Genomic DNA, 23396 nt, shown 5'->3' with positions numbered 1-23396 from the left:
AATATAGATGATTTAGAGCTCTCAATTAAGTACTGTAACTTCCTAACCCACCAAAACATATTTGAGAATGGTACTCCATTTTAAGATGTGAAATCATGTCTTGGCACCATTTAGATTGGATTGACCTCAGAATGGATGTGATAATTATTTTCCTTTCTGCACCAGTAAAAATTATTTCCAACTATATTGGCTTTTATAGGTAATATATTGGTATTACTGGTATAGAAGTTTGCTTAATGGAATATGAAATTGAAAAGTTCTTCATTTTCAATTTCACCTTTCAGTTTGAAATTAAATCACTACATTAATATAATTAAATCAAATGTATCTTAACAATTAGTAGAAGGGCAATTTAAGTTTTCTTGGATTGCCCAGGTAATAAACTCTGTGCTCTAAACCCCTGTGCCTGAACACATCATATCCTGAGGTCCAAATGCTGTTTTTCACCTACTCCAGTTTAATCCCAGTGAAACTCCAGGAACTAGAAAGAAAATTACCCTAGTGGTGATGGGAGTAGAGTTAACTCAAAGATGTTTTTAGCAAATATGAAAAGTTTTATCATGCACAAATTAATAGTGGTGATGAACCCCCAGATAAGGGGGACACTGCATTGATTTTAAGGGTCTGTAGGCTCAAATACCTACATGCTTTCATGACAAAACTGGGTGTTTACCATGCTATTTTTATATCAATAAATCTTGTTTACAAAAGGAAAGGACAAATGAAAAAAAGGCAAAGAAAACAAAAACAAAGATACAGTAAACATTGAATTTTTTCTCTTGAAGAGTTGGCAGCAAAAATTGCTTTTGACAAATTGGTGAGGAATGAAGCAGCTCTGTTCCTCTCCTTGATAAAATGAATGTAAGATAGTTCATGGATATACCATTCCCAGGTGCCTCCAGATCTTTCAATTCAGCCCTAAGAAACAAGTTTAATGAAACACAGCCTTTTGAACTTCATAGTAATCCCCATGGAAGGGAAAACTAAACACAGTAAATAAAGAAATCAGGGCACAGATGGGAAAACAAATACACTGGTGCATACTTACCACATTTCCTGGCAAGCCTCTTGGACCTGGGGGCCCTGCTGGTCCACTCAAACCCTGATTTAACAAAAATGAAGTGTGTGTGAGTGTGTGTGCATATATAAATCACAACTTGTATCACCATAGGAACAAGATGTTCCAAGTGAGATTGGATTTCATGTCAGACAAGGTGTTGTACATCAAGAAGACAAAAATAACACATTTGTTTGAAACTTTTTTAGTGAAAAGAATAAGGAAACAATACAAAAGGGATGAAGGCTCTCTTTGGGAGCTTAAAGCTACCTTCTATGAAAAGAAATCCTAAATCTAGCTCAGATACAGGAAGAAAAGTCTGGGTCAGAAAAATCAGCACAACTGAGGAAAGAATGTTGATTTATCATAAAAAATATTTAGGTCAACAAAATATGCTTTGTTGACAGTTCTACCTTTCTCTGCTGTGGGGAACAAAACCTGAAAACATCATTTTGCACTAAACAGGTGAAATAGCCTAAACCATCCAGAATGTATAGTTTTGAATTGCAGGTCTTTATTCATTAGCAAGTCAAAGCTTTGTAGTATGAAAAAGTCCATGTGTGTCCCCAAAATTTAATGGGAGACATTAATGGACATATATTTGGGGATTTATGTTCCCATAGAGATGTATGTTTGGGGTTATTTAGGCTATTTAGGGTTATTTGGGTTATTTAGGCTGTATTTAGAGGTTTCATAGAATTATAGATTTGGGTTGGAAGGGACCTTTAACATCATCAGGTTCCAAACCCTCTGTCATAAACAGAGACACCTTCCACTAGACCAGCTTGTTCTGGGCAACCTGTGCCAGTGCTTCACCTCCTTCACAGGAAATAATTTCTGCCTAATTCTAATCTCCACCTACTTTCAGTTTGAAGTCATTCTCCCTTGCCCTTTCACTCCATGCCCTTGTAGAAAGTCCCTCCCCAGCTCAGTTATATTTCCTCTTTAGGCACTGAAATGGGCTCTAAGATCTCCCTGGAGCTTTCTCTTCTCCAGGTTGAAACATCCCAATCCTCACAGCCAGTTCTCATAGCAGAGGTTTAAAGGTTTCCTCATTTCTGTGTTAGTTACAGTCACTGCTCTATGAGCAATAGAAACACTTGGAGCAGCAGCAGTCTGTGAAAGGATGGCAAGAAAAAAGAAGGTGCCTGCAAATACCTGCATTTCCAGATCATTAACATCCTCTGAGCCACCAGGTTATACAAAGAAAACCAAGGAAGGGTTTTCATGAAAGTGGGATGGTTTTTTGCCACTTTTTTTTTCTTTTTTTTTTTTCTCCTCCTCTCCAAAATACTAAGGGGTCCTTCAACCAAGAGTGAAAGACACAAGTCCAAGAAGGAAAATCATGAGCACAAAAGTAGAAGAAATTTCAGTGCTGTAGGATACATCATTTCCTAATCCTTCCTTCTCTTAATTGCAGTCATCCCCTCTATCAATCATTATTTCAAACAGCTCTTCAGTGTTTCTTCCTTCCTTGTTTGCAAAGAAAGTGTTTGGCCTTTTATTCAGCTGCAAAGGTCTTATATGCTCTCACAAGAATAAAACTGGACTGGAATCCTTTGCTGTTCCAAAGCACACAGACAGACAAGAGCACTTCCTCCAACAAATGCCTCATAAAGAGGTGTGGGATGATTCTTCTAGATGAGCCAGTATTAAAAAAAATAGAATTAACAGTGAAGCCTAAAAGCAACCATGATCTCAAAAAACAATTCCTGCTGCTAATGAGCAGTGAGCTCCCTGTTCCAGCTGGCTGCCTGAGCTGGGCTGCCATTGCAGTGCAGTCACACTCACAAAAGGGTGTTTTGTTAGTCAGGGAGAGCTCTGAGCAGGAAAAGATGCACAATCCTGGGCTGGGCTGAATGGGGCATTGATCTGTTTGGTGCAGATGGTGCTGTTTGCCCACAAACAGCCTCTTCCAGCTGTGGATTAGGATGTGCCCTGTGCCCAAGTAGCCTGGGACTGCAAATCCTCAAGATGTTGATGTCAGTGTCCCTTCAGTGTGTTACTGCCAGGGGAAAATGCTGCAAGGGGAGCAATTACTCACAGTCTCTCCAGGGGCTCCAGCCTCTCCTCGGGCTCCTTTCTCCCCCTTTGCACCCTGTGCAGAAAAGAGAGCTGATTAGACATGGAAGGAGACCTCTTGCCAGAAAAAAAGGCTTCCAGATGTCTGAACGTGTACCAGGCAATGTTTTTTGTTAACCAATTCACAGAGGAGTTAATGACTCAGGAAATAGCTCCCAGTTCTCTATGCAGCAAGAAAAGGAACTATAAAAATAAAACTCTGAGACTTAAAAAGAGTTACTATGACTGATCAGCTCAGATACTTTTTCTCAGCACAGGATGCTGAAACTTGCAGGTATTCATCTGGGTGAAACTCCTGCATATGCTCAGGCCTAACTACTTAATTTCCAGCTGAAATTAATGGTCTTTCTGAAAATAATGGTCCTCTGAAAGGATGGTCTCCCTTCAGAGAAGATTTGCCTACAGTTCTGAAATATAAACATCAGTCATCTAGAAATGGTAAAAACAGATCCCCATGCAGAGGTTTTGTCCTAATCACACATATCAGAGAGCCCTTTCTGAAGAATTTTTGCAGAACGAAGTCTACTCATGAAACTGTCCCCCATTTAGCAAATGTTAGTTAAAAGTTGTATGGCATTACTGTGTTTTTCTTGGGTTTTGGGGGGTTTGGATTTTTTTTTTTTCTTTTTTTGGTTGTTTTTAATTGTTTGGGGTTTTTTTTTTTTGTTTGGTTTAGTTTGTTGGTGGTTTTTTTTTTTTTTTTTTTGAATGCTCAGACTGCTGTTAACCTGTTTAAGGTGTTGATGCCCAAGTACTGTTGATTATATGTAGGGCACAGCACATATGATGGCAGAGTGAACACCTTCCCATATTGAATGGAAACACCTCAGTGCTGATTTGAAATAGTTTTCAAATAGTGACCCAATAGATTTTCTGAAGATGGTTGAGACCACAGAACCATTTCACATGAGCCACCACTCATTCCAGGTCAGATGAGCTGGGATTGAATCTGAGTGCTCTGCAATGCTTTGAAATGTACTGCAGTGACTTATCTGCAAGACCTGTGGTTTGGTAGCAGCAGTACAAGATGCCCTCTTGAAGGACCATAAGCTGGAGGAAGTCTCTCAGACAATACTGACCATGCTACCAAGGACATTGAATTTCTGAGCTGATTTTCTTCCTGTGGTCCTGCAGCCCAACAGAAGTAAACCCCTCAATGGAACTCCCTGAGCTTATGACAGTGAGAAAAAAGGAATGGGCTGCTGGTGCGTAGGGGAAGGATTGTTTACAATGATATAGACCTTGAGGGATCTAGTCATGTCAAAGATTTTCCTCAAGGTCCCTCTTACCTGTAGTCCTGCAGGTCCTGGTGCACCTTGCTCACCTGGGACCCCAGGTAATCCCTGCAAAACAGAGGGAAAGGTAAAAGAGCTCCTTCCACTGAGAGAAGGAAGAGTGACTTTTACAGAGGCTGTCACTGCATGAGGCTCTGTCTCTTCTGGGAGCTCCATCCAGAGAGTCCAGAATACAAATGCAGTACCCAAATGTGCAATTTAGTTGGGCCACATCACTTCAAAATCCCTGAATAAATCCTGCACATAAATTACTGCCAGTCAAGCTTGTCTAGCAAATCCCACAGTTCTCTTTTCTGTTCCTAAGGCCCAGAACTATAGAACTGGTGCTTCAACTCCAGTAGTCATGTAGCTTCCTCTACAGGCAGTACAAAGATAAGCACCTCTGTATCTATTTCTGATGAGAGAAGCATCCCAACTAGGGAAAGGAACATGGAAGCAGCATGTCCCACCCTCTCCCTCCAAAACTGACCCCTCTCATGTCCTCTCCTTGCTAAAGTTCAAAGCCAATTGAAGAAACACTTGGCTGTACTTACAGGTTCTCCACTCATTCCTTGATCTCCTTTGTCCCCTTTTGGTCCAGGTTCACCCTGATATAAAACAGTAAGACAAAGAGAGAAACAAAAGCTCTTTACAGGGCTGGAACTCACCCTAGTCCTGTTTAGCAAGTGGGCTCTTTCAATCAGTTACCCATTTCTGACACCAAATAACTTCTTCAAAGGACTTTGAGGTCAATGAGTCAAAACTGAATGCCACACTAAGACAAGGAGATCACTGTCTAGACTTCTTGGTCAGTTCTGATACTAACTGAAAAAATAAACAGTTTAAAGGAGAACATTTTGCCCTCATGCAGAAGACTAGCTAAGAATATACACAAAATCACAAAATTAATCTCTAACATTTTAAAAGGTCACATGATGTCACCAACAGCAAAAGCAGCAGTGCCACTGCACTACCTCTCTGTAGGACCACAGCCCTAATGTCATCCTACAGTGATCCCAGATAAAGAGAGTTCCCTATTCCACCTATAAAAAAGAAGTGTTCAGTGATCATCTGGAGCATTTCCAGAGGTGTGCACTACACAGCCATTCCTGATCTCTAGTTCTATTAACATCTCCATACATTCATGCAGCTTCCTCTCCCTCCTGCAATGTCAGTACATTTTTTCATGCACCACCATCACTGCCTAATAAGATTAATTTATTCCTGTTCTTCCTCCTTACAGTAAATTGAATATGCATTCAGACAGAAGTTCATCAGCTTGTCCTGTGGTCTAGAGCAATAATCACTAAATCCATATTTCTGTTTTTTTATAAATTGGAAAGGAAAGCACACAATTATGGAACTAGCTGGAATAAACCAGGCATTACACGAATACTCACATTTGTATATTGTTATGAACGTATGTATTCAGGCAACAGCAATCATTACTTATTCATTATTTATCATACCAAGTGTTTCAATTATGCAATCAAGGAAGAGTAAGAACATCAGTGATTTAAGCTACACACACAAGCAAGGAATAGTGATCAGCCAAAACACAGAGCCAGACAAATCAGCTTGAATTTTATTTACGTCTGCTGTTTGCCAATCATTTCTGCAACACCTGGGAATTCACAGTCCATTTTCAAATGATTCTCTAACAGACAAAATAAGTGTAGCTGCATAAATATTACTTATGCTTGTATTTATTATGCATTATGAATAAATATTATCATCTGTGATAAATAATGGAAGGAATCTTACTCTACAAGTAGCATCTAATTAGACCGACTTTTAACCAGTCCCTGATGCCATCTAGTGTCCTTCAGAAATATATCAGGATCACCTAAAGCAGCTCAAGCAAAGGATCTAAAGCTGCAAACCTGCATGTTTGTGCCTAGAAGTTGTTTTGTGTAATGACATTCCAAAACTGAAACTCTTTTGGGAGAGCAGAATGATAAAGCACAGGCATAGGTCAGTACATTTGTAGGCAGGGATGTGATACCGAGTGGGAATAAGGATGTATATTACCAGGGAAAACAAAACTGCAAAGGGAAGAAGTAACTCAACAGTAAAGGGGAGAAGTTTTTTGTATTTTCCTTTCTTCCACTTTTTCCTTGATACTTGACTTGCACAGTACTGCAAAATCTAACAGTGACAGACATGAGCAGAGGAAGGATTTCCTTGTAGAGTCATACAACGGTTTGGGGAGGAAGGGACCTTGAAATCATCTAATTCCAACCCCTCTGCCATTAGAAAGGATGCCACCCACTAGACCAGGTTGCTCAAAGCCCCATCCAGCCTGGCCCTGAACATTACCAGGCAAGGGGCACACACAGCTTCTCTGGACAACCTCTCCCAGTGTCTCAGCATTCTCACAGTAAAGAACTATTTGCAAATACCTCATCTAGACCTGCCCTCTGACAGTTTAAAGCCTCTGATCATCTTTGTGGCCTCCTCTGGATTTGCTCCAAGAGATCCAAGGTGTCCTTGTTCTGGGGGCTCCAGAGCTGGATGCAGCACTCCAGGAGGGGTCTCACCAGAGCAGAGGGGTGGAATCACCTCCCTCGACCTGCTGGCCATTGCTGCAGCCCAAGACACCACTGGCTTTTGTTAACACAACCCACCAGCAAATCTGCCTGCCAGTCCTTTCAAGTTTGCCAAATCCATGACTCTCTGCCAAGGCTGTTGACACTGCCTGCTTAATCCATTGCCTCCCAATTCTTACCTACACCTCAGTGCACAGAAATGACACAGTGACAGCTGCCAGCTGCCTGGCTCAGAAGAGGACTCACAGCTTCCATGACCTGCTCTCAGCAGTGTCCTCCTGTAGTCCCAATTATGCCTCAGTAATTCCTGTGCTGCTTAAAGGAAAGCAAGTGAAGAGAGGGTTCAGCTGTGCCCAGCCACAGGGGGAGACAGAAGGCAAAGTGAGGAGCCACCTCTTTTTTTACTGCTTTTGCTTCTTTCCAACCATTATACCTGATCACCTCTGTGGCTCTCTCACCCCATCTCCAGGCACATTTAGTGATCCTACTGAATAGCCTAAAAATTTATGAAATAGCTTCCTGGTACAACACAACACAACACACACTCAATGGGAGGCAATGGCAAGGACTGGTTTTTGGAGTGCACATGACAACTGTCAGCACCCTGCTGGTCCTGCCACCTCTGTAACATCACCCAGGACGCTCTCCCAAGGCTCATCACCTCCTTCTGACACTTTAATTTGTACACCTGTACATCCAAGGTAACTATTCTTACCTTCCCTTCTCCTCCCTCACAGTGCTATGTGCAGAGCTGTGCTGTGCAGGTGTCACCACAGTAATTTTGCACATGGAGAAATCCCAGAAAATGGAACAGCTGACACACTTCAAGCCTTTTATTTCTTACTGTCTTGCATTCCATTTACAAGAGCAATGTACTCAAAGCAAAAGAAAAAACTCCTTCTGTGACTGTAGCACTACAAAGCCCACATATGATGTCACTGTTCTGCATGTTTCCTTAGAGCGTATATAAAAGCATAACCTTTGAGCAAAGGGGAAAAGCAAGCCAAAGAAATCTTGTCTCTTTTTCCAGTATTAATTCATATTCTTATTTCCTTCCTCAGCCTCTGAAGAACCTGGCATACATGTTTTCTTTCTAATGGCACTTCTACAGCCTACCTCTGCCATCCATGAAACCTCCTGGTCCATAACAGACTTATTCACAGACCATGTTATCTCATTTATTTCCTACTGGGTGCTGCATATGGGAACTAAATCTTCATTTTAAACTTGGTTTAAGAGACTGGGATAGCACACAGCTCTGTCCCAGCCACAGCTGGCTTGACTGCTGATCTTACCAGCACAGCTTTGGACTTCTCATCATACCTGGTCACAGTGATGAGGATGCCCAGAACCAGACTCAATCTGGGTTCTTTACTGAAAGCATTTAAATAAAGCAGAAAACACTAAGGGCTGTGTGTTTATCAGATACAGGAGGGGATAAGCCAGAGGCCAGTTATTAGAGATGTTACTTACAGGAATCCTGGGGTGTGGGGTGAAAAAGGCTGTCTGGAACAGAAACCAGAGTGTTAAAAACAGGATAGCCTATTTTCCTTAAAATGCCAATAGTTTACATATACTTCTGTCATTACAGATTGCACATTCCATACATCATAAGTTTATAAAAGAACAACCCATTATAATATCTGGATGTTTGGAAAAAAGCCCACAAATATCTTACATCTCCCAGAACATCTGAAATATGAACATATACTCAAGACCATCCTGTATGTGCTACCATGATGAAAAAAACAATCAATCTTTAAATCTTATAGCAATTTTACTGCTAGCAATCTCCAGCTCACTTTCCCACTTAGAGCCATCTTCTGTATTATTAAATTTCCTGATACCACGATTGAGCTTGGTGTGTTCTCCCTCTGCTTTGTACCATGTACATGAAATCTCAATGGGAACACATAGTCATTCTGAAGGAATAGCCACAAAAAGAAATTATGACATTTTGTAGAAAAAGACAGTACCTTTTCTCAAAGCTGATAAAACTTTAAAGAAAAGAGCAGAAGCTGATGACATAAAGACATGTCAAAAGCATTTCCTACTTTTAACATCTGAAAGTGTCCTGGCTCCAGCCTAGGTCAGTGGGAGGGAGCATGGCCAAGACACTGTTATTCAATACCACCTTATGCCCCTGCCAGGGGTGGAAGAAAGGGGTTTTTTCTGTCCCTTTGGAGAAGAGAAGGAAGTCCCTTCCTGTTGGATGAGCGAGGCAGATGGATCAGTGGGATAATGCTGATCCTGACTGGAGGGAGCATTTTGGGTGGCATGGCTGCAGGCAGGTGAAGCTCAACACTCCCTCTTTTGTCTACTTTTGTTATTAATATTTTTGTTATTGTATTAATGTTGCTGTTATTGTTTATTTTTTTATCTTACTGATTTTTCCATAAATTGTTCTTATCCCAACCCGAAATCTTTGCCCTTTGTGCCTCCAGTTCTCCTCTCTGGCCACACGTGGGTGGAAGAGGGGAGAAGGACACTGAGTGGTTTTGGGGCCTTTGTGGGTCAGGGGTGCTAAATTGGGAAATACCATTCCAAAACCATAACAAACAGAAATTATTTCTGCCTACAAACACAGGAACCTTGAGCAGTGGCACGTCTTCTCCACGTCCAGCCAAGTTGTATTTTGCTTGTGAGCTGCCTTCTCTGCCTTATTAACACAGATTCATCTTTGGTGTTGTGACTGTGTCATTCTTGTTTGATACATGTGGAGTCTTTCTATTCAAAGCACCATGATGTGCTCTGGCACAGGCTGAGGCCCAATTAATGGCAGGGAATAAATTACACTTTCTCCATTGCTGCATCAAGGTCTTTATTACTCGATTTTCACCAATGATCTTGATTCAAATTTTCTCCATAATCTCTGAATGAGGCAGCTGTATCCAGCTGTGGTGAGCAGAGCTGATGAGAGGATGTGTGCCATTCTTGGAGAATCTGTGACTGGCATAATTTCTCCAGTTGCAATGATGGTGCTTATTCCAAGCTGCTTACTCAGGTTTCCTTAGAGGGAACTCAGAGGAACTCTGAATTTACATTTAGTGGTGCTAATTTAATCACCAATTGTAATTATACTCAGGCTCTCTAAAGTAAGTTTGCATCTTCATTTTGAAAGCAATAAATTAATGTGTTTCTTGGTCTGTTTCTGTAAAGAGGCAGAGGAAGGTACAACCTCACCAAAAAATAAGATCAAATACAAATTGATATTGCTTCTCTGAAACAAAAGGAGATAATCTCAAAGTAAACAGGTCCCAAAGTTTCTGCAGAGAAGTAAGAAATTCGAAAATTGTTTCTGAGGAATTTATGTGGAGGAAGTGCAATGATGCCTTCAATATTGTTTCAGCACCAAACACAATCTTACTTACTGTTCCAGGTAAGCCTGGGGGTCCAGGGGAACCTGTGTCACCCTGGAGAGAGGAAAAAATGTAACCAATTACATAAAAAGGTTTCCAAATAAAACTCAACATTATCATTCAGACGATGCAGCATTACCAGATGAGATGTAACCCAATCTCCCAGCTCAAATGACACTATTGGACAAAATTTTTGCTGTCCTAGCTTTGTTGCAAGCAGGATTCTCATTCTGTTGTCTTCACCCCTCTATGATTTTATCATTGATCTGACTTGACAGGTTGATGAATTTCTAAAGTTGTCCATCCAGTTTAGGCTACAGAATTTAATTTGCTTTTTAAATTAAAGTTGACCAAAAGTCATTTCATTGATTTAAAAAAAAAAAAATAAATCTGTTTTTCATCAAATATTCAAGTTGCTAAATCCAGTTCTCCCCTAATTTTGAGTTAAAGCTATGCTGTTGCTGGAGGATCTCCTGAGCACTGGCTTGACTTTCCTGTGAGATGTTTCCACAAACATCTGTCCCCTGACTCTTGAAAGCCAAGAACTACCAACAACACTTGTTAACCTCGCAGGTACAGGAGGTTCAGCTGCCTCACTGATGTCAGTGGATCACCCAGGAAAGAATTCCCACCTCCACAGGTGGTGAAAGTCACTGATAAAGTGAGGACTGATGGAAGAACCCACATCCTGAATGCTACTGCCTCTGTCATGAGGCAGTTTTTCCACTTTACACCCATAAGCACCTGCAAGGTCAGTGCTTCTTCTTCACCTTCATGCTCACAAGGGCTGAATGTAAATTTTGGTGGACATTACCTTTGTCTACTTCTCTCATTTTCACTAAAATTGTGAAAGTATTGTGATGGCAGAAGCCCAGACTGTTCCTTAAGTTATTGTTCTATCCCCCACAGGCAGGCACAGAAAACTTTTCAGATTTTAGTCACAGGCTCACTTATATCAGCCAATTATAAAACTACAAAAAAAAAAAGAAAATTCGGATAAAATAAAATAAAATTTTTAAAAAATAAAAAATAAATTTTTGCTCAAATTAATGAAACTGTCCTTAATTTTATCAGATTTCATTGCAAAATAAATTATTGGGTCCATCCCACACACAGCTATTTCTGCTGCTTCTCTGTAAAGTTCAGATAAAAGTCTTCCAAATTCTCTAATCTCCTCTATCACTTGTTTCTGCCCCTTTGTCTGTTTTCCTCTCTTGTCTAAGGAAGATCATGGTCTTTTCATGACCTACCTTTTCTCCTCTTTCACCTTTCATTGCTGGGAGACCATCTCTTCCCTTTTCTCCCTAAAAGCAGGGAAAGGAAAGTAGGAAATATCCATATTTTGATTTGAATGCATCAGCCTCACTAAAATATTTTACAATCTCAGTTATCTTACCTGTGTTCCAAGATGTAGAGCAAGCAATTAAAAACGTAACATTTTGCAGATGGCTTCAAAATTCCATTATATTTTAAAAACCAATGAATATCAATTGACTTCACAGAAAGAAAAGCACCAGTCCTAAAATAAGCTGCTTGTAGAAGATCCTACTGCCTGATGCAGTTATAAAAAAGCAGAGGGATTTTTTTCCAGTTGGAAAAAGAGAGGCAGCAAAACAGCAGTTAAGACCCAGAGTGAATATTCCTATTACTCTTTTTGGTTTGGGTTGGAAGGAACATTAAAGACTATTTAGGCTCAACCCCTTGCCTTGAATATATTCTGTATGCTGTGCTCTACAACACATATAATGGAGTAAATTGCATGGAAAAACCTCTGTTGCTTTTAGATCCTTCTTGATCACATTCAAGCATGTCATCAGTTATCAGGATTACAAACCTCACTTACAGGGCTAAATTTAGTGTCAGGCCCCTGACCCAAATATTTCCTGGTATGAAGATGTCTGAGAGTTCTGCAGAATTCTGCAGCTACCCAAAGGAAGCAGCAGACACCAGGACTTGGGTAGAAGTTAAGCCATCAGAAAATAATGCAGCCATCCAAAGCCTTTTCCAGGGCTCAGTGAACGAGGCAGGTAAGTAATTTTTTTGTTCTTATCAAGAATTTTAAATATCCTTAAATCAGGCAAGGAATTCTGAAAGAGGGTTCAAAAATGCAATCTAACCTCTAGAGTCCTAATCTTTCCTACTGCCTCACAAGAAGCATGGCTCAATTCTTCACATTTAGGACAGACACTGCTCAGTAGCACCTCTGTGTTAATTGGGAACATTCACTAGGCAGGGAATTCCTTGCTGGTATTGGTAACCTTGCTGGTTGCCAATCAATTGATCACCAAAGCCTTCACACCAAGGGACAACATCATCTAGGGACACTCAAGATAAGTCCTTCTGATCCTAAATCCAAAAGAAGATCAATTTGTGGCTCAAAGTCACTCACCCGGTCTCCTTTTTCTCCTCTCAGTCCAGGTAAGCCCCTAGGACCAGGAAAACCTGCTTCACCCTGAAAATCAGACAGAGTGTGTGAAATCTGAATGCTGTGAGACAGACCCTGCCTGAGTTTTCTCATGACACTGACTGTAGATGTAGTTGGCTGAGAGAGAATGAGATTAGTTTGATTATCAAATAATTTCTTCACTTTTATAAACGATTACTTAAAGCAGTAATTAAGACTTCTCTGGTTTTTGCCTGTTAACTGATGCCACAGAATTTAGGAAATATTTCCTTCATGCTGCTCTGTAGGAGGACCGAGCAATCAAATGAAAGCAGAAAAAGAAATAAAATCTGACTTTTATTTTCATCTTTAATCATCTGGTGTAGTCTGGAAATGCAAAAACTGCAGTGTATTAATGTGAACAGTACAGATGTTACCTGATGAGCAGATCTAGAATTATCTGAGTGCACATTTGGATTTATTTCTGTTTGAACATTACCTTTGAGTTTCTGCTTCATAATACCTGTTATTACTTGGAGTAACTATGATCTCTGTGTCATCTGGTTTCTCCTAAATATATCAAGTACTCTCAAATTTAGTTCCCAGTTTACCCAGTTTGTAAGCTGAAAATAACCATGTGGTTTCCTATTTATAGTTCTTTTCTATCTGAATTTATAGTGCAATATCACAAAGGACATCAATCATGGACAGGATCCAAATTCACCAAGTTTTGTACAAATCCTGGACTAAGAAAAGATAATCCCTGTTCTAAAGAATTATCTTAGGTATAGGAAGAACAAAATATTATCATGGTAGACGTGCAATGTGTCTGCAGACAAAATCAGGTAAGGAACAAGATGCTGTGGTAAATGAGGATGACAGAACATCTGGGTGAAGTTAGAAGTATTTTAAAGAAAGTGGCATTTGGTGACAATGGAGTGGTGCTTATTCAGAGCCACTGTGGGATCCTGGCTATCATAGAAGCCAGGATCTATCCAGGATCTATCTGTCTAACATAGAATGGTTTGGGTTGGAAGGGACCCTAAAGATCTTCTAGATTCATCCCCCTGGCATGGGCAGGGACACCTTCCCCTCAACCAGGTCGCTCCAATCTGGTCTTGCACACTTTCAGGAATGGAAATGACAATGAGATCCCAGCAATTCCAGAGATTCAGAGAACAATCAGTGTGTCTAACACTGAAGGAGACAGAGGAGAATTTAGAGAGAAAATAAAAACATGGTGTAAATTAAGCCTCTGAAAATGCTCTGAAGCAAAATATCAGTGAGTTTGTATGAGTTCAAGGACTGAAAGATAATACAAAACAGCCACTGTAGATGTGTTAAAAACTAATATCAAACCCATCCAGTTTCCTACCTAGACATGAAAACTAAGCAGACAAGAAGAAAGCACTTTTCTGATGAATCTTGACTTCAGTAAAATATCTGACATAAGCCAACATGATGTTCTCACATAAACACAGAAATGCAGTGTTGAATGGTCTCTGGAGGATGTTGTACAACTGAATGAAGAAACAGCATTCATATACCTGCTATTAGCAACTTCATGTCAAAATTCACAGGATGTAGGAAGTCCTCTCAGGGACAGCGCTATCAGTTTACAACAAGAAAGAGAACACTTATAAAATGTGGAGAACATCACATTGAGGAGGTGGGGCAAGTGTCTTGGAAAGAGTTGTTAAAACTTAAGTCATCCCTGTATGGGAAGATGATTCAGACCAAGGGCAGTGCTCTGGCTGGGGCCTGGCCCTTTGTTGCACTTGGACCAAGCCTGCCTGGAAATGTCGAGCCTGGTAGTTTGTCTGCCCAGCTACAGTGAAATGACATCAAGGAAGGGCACAGAAGCCACTCCCGCCTTGGAGCTTGGTGAAAACACTCCTGAGGAATCATTTGTTCATGCTGTGGTGATTTCCCCTTACCTGGGACACCAGGTAAGGATACTTTCCTGGGAACTGAGTGGTATCTATCAGATAGATTATAAGGATTTCTGGAATAGCAGCAGTACAGTCCAGACTCACAGGGTGGGGTTATTGTTATTAACTTAATGAGTGTCTTATCCCAATAAACCTCAACTTGTGCATCAGACTTGTAGCCTTATTCTGTCAATCACAGAATCATTAAGTTTGGAAAAGACCTCTAAAATCAACCATAAGTTTCATCCATACTACTGCTGAATCTTCAATCACAGATGCAAATAACCTGCCCAGATCTTGTCACTGGCAAATGGCTTTGTTATCTCATGTGGTCACTATTGATTTGACAGGTAGGGTTTGCTGTTGAGACTGTTTTTCCTGCTTACCTGCTCACCAGGTTGGCCACGGCTTCCTGGTTCACCCTGGAAAAACAAAAGCAAATCTATAACATTGGAAGGACTTGACCCTTTGGTAAGAACACTTTCTCATCAGCAAAATGTGGTTCCTACTGGTCCATGTTGTTCTACATCCCACAAGGCTTTGAACTTGCCTTTTTGATGGCTTGGGAACACAGACTGCAGGAAGCCAACACAGGTCCAGGTTGGATCTCCCTACACACTTAGGCTTGAGAGAGGAGCATCAAACAAGGGTTGGTATTTTGGAATACTATGAAAGCCAGTGAACCCCTTCTGCTCATCCCCTTATGTCTCCAACTTCAGAGGAATCTTATTCTCCTGACTTCAGCGTAAGACCTTCCAAAATCACACCTTGGTTGATTTAATGGATACAGCAGACTATGAAATACAATCCCTTACCTTGGGGCCAGCTTTTCCAGGAAAGCCTTCCTCACCCTTTTCCCCCCGTTCTCCCTGCAGAGAACACAAGAAGTCAATACACAAACTCCTCTGGTGTTTGTGCAGCACATTTGCAATCAGTGGTGAGGAATATTTTAATTTAACTCATCAGGATCAGCCTGAGGGTATCAAAGGAGTCATATGAGAATATGATTCCTGGAATGTTTTTCCATTCTAGTGCCATTTGCAATCACACCTGCAGCACCCCACTGGAGAATTTCTGTAATAGCACAATCACTGTTGCATTAAAGATGTCCATAGTGACTTATCTGGAAAAAAAACAAACCCTTCTTCAAACTGTATGGGGTTAGAAAGTTAGAAAGTGTTTTTAAAAACCATAAAAATTTTGAGACTGGAGCCTTGGTCACTGGATTCATTATTACTTTATTACTTTAAGACTGATCCTCCAATGTGGGTGGCATCAGCATGGACAGCAGAGGCTGCAGTGGTTGAAATGTGGCTACACAGCTGGGAAGTGCAGTAAGTACTACACAAATGTGTGGATAAAATCCAAAGTTTATTTAACATCAGAAATATGTTATGGGCTGCAAATTCCTCACCTTTATTCATCAATAACTGGGAGCTGAGGATTCTGCTAGATCTGGGATCAAGTATCAGAAGCAAGAAAACCTCTGCCAATGCAATCCAAGGCAATAGATGGTTACAAACTGTTCTCTTTAATATAATCATCTTTAATATAATCATCTTTAATATAATCATCATCCCCAAAACCTAGTTTGGCCTTCATAGTCAAAACATGGTACATTTCTTTGACCCTTATTTGCAGGGGGATGAGAAGTCAAGTGTCTCCTATCTATCTCCCTTCTCCCAGTGCAGAGACAATGGAGGAGACAACTCATCTTCCCAAGCCATAATTTGAAGAAGCTTTCAAATGGGGCATAAGAAGTAAGAAATAATAAAGAACCAACTTTCTGCCACAGAGAAGGCTCAGGGGGATGGCATCTCTACTTTCTAGCCATTCAGGGAGGTAAAAAAGAAACATCTTTGGAGCCTCTACACTCCTTTGTTCTCCTTCTTTGTGCCTTGGATATATGCCTTGGCTTGCCAGAGTCACTGATTGTTTGCAGTGCCCAGCTGTGGTTTTCCTGCTTCCCTTGCTTGCTCACCCCAATGGTCTGCCCAGGTAAGCAGCTTAATCCCAGTGTCTGTGGTGTCACTTGCCTTTTGACCTGAAAGCCCTGGGAGCCCTGGAAGCCCATCTTTGCCAGGCAGCCCCTAAACAAGAGGAAAACATAAGCTATAAGTGCCAATTCTTTAAACTGTTACCAGCAAACTCAGCATAAGTATGCTCAGTTCATCCCTCCCAGCCACCTAAGTTTAAGGAAAAAGAACCCCCTCATGCATTTTAGTTTGATTTTTTTTTCCTACTGTGTCTCAAAAGACACAAAAATTTTCACCGTTCATATTTGCTCTGCCCTTTCTTCCCGTATCCCAGTTTTAGTGATTGACCACTGGATGTCAGCATTGTTACAGAGAAACTCCAGAATAGAGCTCTTATGTACTGAGGATCTTTAATTTTTTTATGCATCTTACTTACATATTAACTTATTCTCTATAAATCCCTATTATCTGTAGCTATAAGTATTTTTTAGTATCTATTTCTCCTTTTAAATCTTGGTAATTTCTTATACAGTAGATAGACACCTAAAATTAAATGATATAGCACATAGTGACAGAGTGGTTCAGCAAGATAAGAATTAAAATTATTTCCTATAATGCATTTAAAATAGTGAGATAAAGTTTTCTTCCCTTTTCCAAGTGTCATCCACACACTCTGCAGGCTGTAGGTGGCAATTCTGTACTAAGATAATTCAGCTTTTATGACTTAAGACCGTCAGAAATTGTTACACTCTGCTAAATCTGAGATTTAATCATGAGTTATTTGTCCTGATTCAGGAAATTCCATGTTTGGAAAAACAATATTGTGTCAAATGCAAAAGGAATTTTGAAAAGTATCATATAAAGAAAATACCATGATCCAATTGCATAGGAATAATGGGGCTGCACCTGGCAAAATTCTTATTCACAAAAGGTATCTGAAATTAATTTCTGGATTAAAAGTGACAGTATTGGAGCCCATTTTAAAACTTTGTGTGCAGACAAGATGTGGGAAGCAAATTAAACTATCTGAAGTAACGAAGAGCTTTGAGGTGAGGGAAACAGCTGCTCAACACTTACAGCTGGTCCAGGTGGTCCCGTTTTACCAGAAACTCCAATCTCTCCTGGCAGTCCCTGAGAAATGAAATCAGGAGAAAAAAATAAATCAGTGTTTCTGTTCTTTGCAGGAATCTCACTGGAGATTGCTGCTTTCAACTGAAGTGCAGTTTTCTCTTCCACTGCAGTCAGGTCACTGGGAGCCCTGGAGACATTGAATTATCCCCAGGAAGCACCAAAGTGGTTCCAAGGCTCAGCAGGGAGAAGCTGTGCTCTAGGACCAGCTGTGGCTTTGCAGTAGATAAAATACAAGAGAAAACACACATTGCCAGAGGCCTTAACTCTGTTTCCTCTGAAAGCCACGACCTAAAATTTTCTCCAGCTGTTTTTTATTCTCCTTGCTATAAAACAAAACCCCTCAAGCTTTCTTACCGGTGGCCCAGGTGGTCCTGGGGGTCCAGCAGTGCCTGGCGGCCCTGGAGGTCCCTGCCAGAGAGGAAACAAAGCCAGTTTATCAAATTCTCTGGTAGCAGCTGAAAGCCTCAGATCCTCCCCTGTGTAATAGGGGCCCTGTAAGAAACAGGCAAAAGCACTGAGCTTTATTTGCTCAGCTTCTGCCCAAAAAGTGCAAGATGCCAAAGCAAGTGGCCATGAACAGGTAGAACATTCTTCTTCTGAAGCCATTGCTGGCCTTGCTACAAGGGGAGCTCCATCCTCCACTCAGTACAGGAGGCCATCAGTGGTCACCTGCAACACAAAGCTTGACCTCTGGGACTCCTTGGAGCATCCAGTTGAAGCTAGCCTTGAGTCATGTTATTTCAAAGTGAATAATTTACCTCTGCCAAAAAAAAAAAATATATAATGAAAGCAACCAATGAAAGGAACAGGCTTGTGGTTTCAGCTTGCTTTTTTGGGGAGGTTGGGATAAAAATACTAATCCAAGAGTGTGGAGAAATGCTGCAATGGCTCAAGTGTTTTAAAACAAAATGTGCCACCATTTTGTTGCTCAACTCCAACCTGGTAGGTATTAAAAGATCCTCAAAAACTCATAGTTTGATGAACACATTCAGTTGGAAATATCTCAACATTCTTACTCATTTCCCTGAAAAAACTGCTTCTCTTAGGAGAAATATTCTCTCAACAGTCACCTGATTTAAAGAGGGATCTATTTTTATACATCAAGCAAATTGTTAAATTTGGCTTCCTATGAGAGATTTCTTTCCAGCCTTGACAAATCTTAGTATGTTGCTTGGGAAACAAAGGTGTCTGTTACTGCCAGCTTCCCCTGTAGACAGGATTTCTCCTATGCTCAGAATGAAACATGTTCATGTATTTTTTGGATAAGGACCTGAACAAACAGCATGAAAAATGGATACATGACTGAGCTGAAATTTTACCCTGGCTGCCTCTTTTTGTCTTTCTAACATGACAATCTCATTAATTTTCAGTTTTCAGCATAAGAGGAGTTCTGGTGTGACTGTACCTAAAGAACAACAAACAACTCCACCCAAAATCCCTGTAAAGATTTGAAACTCAGCAACTGACAGAAGATAGAAAATGGCCAGACAGCATTTTCTCTGTCATCTTTCAATATAAAGGTATTACAAGCCATAGATCAACATCAGCATTTGTTTTCAATGAAAAATGTAGATGATGAGAAGAAAATGGTGTAAAAAAGTGAGGAGAGATCTGTTTGAGGCGTTGTTTGGCAGAGATGGCAGGTAAGTGATCTTATAAAATACATTTGCAAACTTCAGCCAGGAGCTTAGACAGTCTCTCACCAATAGATGGGGAAAAGAGACCAGAAAAGGATCCTGTAGCTGCACTTGCAACTCAGAATAGACATGGAGTTATCCTGTTAACAACACTCTCACTTGTAAAGTGCCTCAAAAGTGAACACAGCAAAACATCTCCAAAATGATGTGCCTTCAGATGCACTGATGCTGATGATTTCATTCCTGGGGAGTTCTGCAGTTGGGTCCTGCAGTTAAAGATTCTACACCCACCAGGGAACACTTGGTCCAAGAACATCCTTCACTTAAAAAGGCTTCATCATTCAAGGAAAAGACTCCACAGTCCAAATAAGCCCAGCACAAGAGAATATACTACACACAGACACAGCTGGATGGGGCAGACACCAAGGACATGGAAATTCTGCTTGGCCCTACTCCACCTCTACAAGGCATTGCTGAGAGGCCCTGCAGAAGGTGTGGGCTCCAAGAAGGGGCTTCCATGAAGAACAAGGGGAGCACTGGGAAAGAAGATAAAACTTTAGGAAAACAACAAACTGGTTCAGATTGGACTACGTGTAAATTTATCTTTACAGGTTTTCCTTGACAATTCCATCAGTTCCTTCCTAATAATTTAATTTTGTTCTCTCTCTGTCAGTAATTGAACTGTCTCCCACCAGGAAACACATATCCTTCCTAGCCCTACAACAGGGAACTTCTATCAGCAGGTGAAAAACCCCTGTCAGGACCCAGGCTCAGCCCAAGCAATCCCAGGTATGAGGTGTTACCCACACAGTGAATTGGCAGGGGTCAATCTGATATAAAAACAAAATCTTACTCAAGTACCTGTCAGCAATCAGTGTAATCCCTAAAATGGGAAGTGCTACATCCTCCTCCTCCCAATGCTTTCTCCCAGTAACATTTGGTATTTTCACTATCCAGGACAATTTCTAATCACTTTCTGAAACTTTCCATATGCTACATCACAATAACCTTATGCAACCATAAGTCCTGAAATTGAATCCCACTGATAATTCAACTGCATTGTCCTCCAAGAGATAATTACCCAGGACATCATGCCCAAACTGGTTTACAGGTAGCCTCACCATGTGTTGTACAACAAATGCTACACCCACTAATGGGAAGCTCTTCTGAAAAAATCTTCTCTGAGGTGGACACAGAAGAACAGTTTTATGGAATGGCCAGCAGTGTCCCTTGGAGATGCACAGGGTGCTGGCAGCCTGCTCCAGCTGACTGCACACAGTGTACATCAAATATCCTACTGGGTTTCCTGCTTTCTTCAGCCTGGGCTACAGCAAGTGATGGGACAAAGTGAAATAAAATGGCAGAAATACATCATAAATATCCTTTATAGAGCACTCCCTTTTGCTATTGTGCAGAGAATTTCTGTATATCAGCATCTTTTATTGTAGCCCTTCTCCTGACTTCTGAGTATAATTCAGAACAAGTAATACTATTTTAAAATATTAGAATTCACCAAACTGACAGAATCTATTTATGGTTTAAAAAAACCCAACACCATAAAACTACAGCAGTAGGACTGTGTGTTATGTTTATCCCAAAAAATCTCTCACCATCTGTTTTCTTTGCTTCCATTTTTAAGTGAATCCAGATTAAAGCACCTAATTTATACAAACACCTTTCTCAAAGATTATTTTGATGCATTATACAGATGAGAGTCCCTATCCCAAATCCAGACCACAGTGTTGTCCTGTTAAAACCCTGAACCAGAAGAAAATAATCACAAGGTGTATATTTTTTTCAGCTGACAAACACTCTGACTTTGTACGTGTTGAAGCAAAAACTGATACATGACAACTTGATTTTAAGACAGATCTACACAAGCTCACTTCAGAAAACAAATGCAAAACATCGAATTTTTATTAAAATGTTTAGACCAGAATATTTTCAAACTCTTGTTCAGAAACAAAACTATATCAAGTGTTCATTAAAATCTAAAACCTAAATATTGTGTAGAGGCGTGTGTGTTTTGGGATGAGAAATCTTTAAAAACATTGTGGAGGGTGGAATTATCAGGCTTGTGTTTCATCCTTAGACAATGTAATGCAGTGAAGTGCTCAGGAAAGAAATCTGACACTGTTCACACTGGAGACACAGCTGTGCCAGTCCTCCAGAATCCACTCTCCAGTTTTCTCCTCTTCCAGTGTGTACTTGCTGGAAGATGGGCTGGGAAAGGCAGAGATTTAAAGACTGAGGTAGTGCACTCCCTAAGGAGGCTCTGAGAAGGAACAGAAACCTTTGTCTCTGCCTCCATCAGGAGGCTGCTTGGCCTAAATTTCTTTTCCATGAAAGAAGGGCTGACTAAGGCTTAAAGGGAGGTGAGCAAATGGCATTCCACAATGAAAACTGAAGTCTGATGGCTTTCCCAGACACCTGAAAGCAAAGCCTACACAGACATATTTTCTGTGTATCATTCCATGCTGTTGTCTGGATTTTGGATGACACAGGTTTAGATAAGCCCTTAACCCATATTAAAACAGATTCTGGTCTGGGCTGTTGATGCAGTGTGCCAGGTTTACAAACAAGAGGAAGGGACACACACGAGAATTCTGTCAGCTGCCAAAATGAGAGCAAAATGAGTAACTGAGGGACTGACAGCCTTTTCTCTTCCACTCTCTCTTCTTTTCTCCACTTCATAGACATTCCCCACAGCTTCACCTCTTAGAAAGACCCCACAGACCCCTCCTGTTGGCTTTGTGCTGCCTTTCCTTCATTCCTTTCCCATCAGAAATGAAGCTGTTGCAGCCAGCTTTGTGGAGCAGCCCAGCGTTCCACCTCTCCTCCACAGCATCTGAGTGGATTCCAGGATCAGCTCCTCAAATCTGCTTTTCATTTCTCACCCCAGCCACTACTGCTGTGAATTGGAATGATACAATCAGAGAATCATTATGGTGGAAAAGATCTCTAAGATCCTCGAGTCCAACCATTAACCCAGGGCTGCCACAGCCACTGCCAAACCACATCTCTAAGTGCCACTTCTTTTAAAGAGCTCCAGGGACAGTGATTCTATCACTTCCCTGGGCAGCCTGCTGCAGTGCTTGACCACCCCTTCAGTGGATTAATTTCTCCTTCTATACAATCTAAAATGGAAATTATTACTGAGATATTTTCTGTAATGCTGGATTAGAGCACTGTGTTTCTGCTTAAATCCTACCTTACAAATCAATACAAAGGTAAGAGTACATATAAAAAAGCTGCTGCCAATGACACTAAAAATCAAAGCCTGAAGAGCCAACAAATCTGAGCATTGTCAACAATATATGTCCAATAGTCAGCATCAGTGACAGTGCCATAATTCAAACACAGACCCAGTCTCCATTCATTTCATCAGGTGGCATTGGAACAGGAGCACCAACATTAAATTTAAAATAAAAGTTCTGTCAACAAAAAATTCTCAGAAATGCCTTTGCAGTTCTTTAAAAGTACAGAATAAAGTTGACTTTGTACATAGCAGTCTCTCTAGGAGATTTTCCTGCTTCCAGTGAAAAGCAGTGTTTGTTTAATTTAATCACTTAGTGTAAGCTATGGACATGATCTCTTTTGTCTACAGAGGAAGATTTATTTCCCCATGTGTTTGCTTGGAGTTGGTTTACTGAGTCAGTGCAGCAAATGAGAAAAAACAACTAAAAATCCTCCTTTAATGTATTTTGTTTCAGCACTATTAGTAATTCTCCCAGGTGAAGACTTTTTTAATTTATTTTTTAAAGGTACAGATCTTATTAAAGATTGCTCTGAGCAGTATCTTCCAATTCCAAGCAGCGCTGGCAAAGTTTGAATTCAATCTGAGCTTTGCAACTGGGGCCCACATCCTTTTCTTATACTTTGCAGTATTAACTTGCATTATAAAAAGGACATTAAGGATACTGTGCACTTCAGAGTAGATCATTTATTTCCTGAATTACTTAAGAAAAGCTAGGCTTGAGCTCACACCCTACAGGCAAGTCTATACTAATTAAATCA

General features: G+C 40.6%; 1 protein-coding gene across 1 annotated transcript in view; it reads right to left on the bottom strand.

The window, feature by feature from the left end:
- The window catches only part of COL22A1 (collagen type XXII alpha 1 chain), a 218091-nt gene that overhangs the window by 46874 nt on the left and 147821 nt on the right, over window positions 1–23396 (bottom strand). The window contains exons 24-36 of the mRNA XM_056485694.1: window positions 18097–18150; window positions 17689–17742; window positions 16668–16725; window positions 15451–15500; window positions 15022–15057; window positions 12711–12773; window positions 11572–11625; window positions 10334–10375; window positions 8436–8468; window positions 4968–5021; window positions 4429–4482; window positions 3102–3155; window positions 1049–1102 (exon numbers count right to left, since the gene is read on the bottom strand). Coding sequence (XP_056341669.1) covers window positions 1049–1102; window positions 3102–3155; window positions 4429–4482; window positions 4968–5021; window positions 8436–8468; window positions 10334–10375; window positions 11572–11625; window positions 12711–12773; window positions 15022–15057; window positions 15451–15500; window positions 16668–16725; window positions 17689–17742; window positions 18097–18150 — 660 coding nt within the window. The remainder of the gene's footprint in view (window positions 1–1048; window positions 1103–3101; window positions 3156–4428; window positions 4483–4967; window positions 5022–8435; window positions 8469–10333; window positions 10376–11571; window positions 11626–12710; window positions 12774–15021; window positions 15058–15450; window positions 15501–16667; window positions 16726–17688; window positions 17743–18096; window positions 18151–23396) is intronic.

This window comes from Oenanthe melanoleuca, chromosome 2, assembly GCF_029582105.1.
Source record: "Oenanthe melanoleuca isolate GR-GAL-2019-014 chromosome 2, OMel1.0, whole genome shotgun sequence".
In the NCBI taxonomy this organism is placed as follows: Eukaryota; Metazoa; Chordata; class Aves; order Passeriformes; family Muscicapidae; genus Oenanthe; species Oenanthe melanoleuca.
Note: the sequence above shows the minus strand (reverse complement) of the source record. Positions and strands in the feature narration are given on the sequence as shown.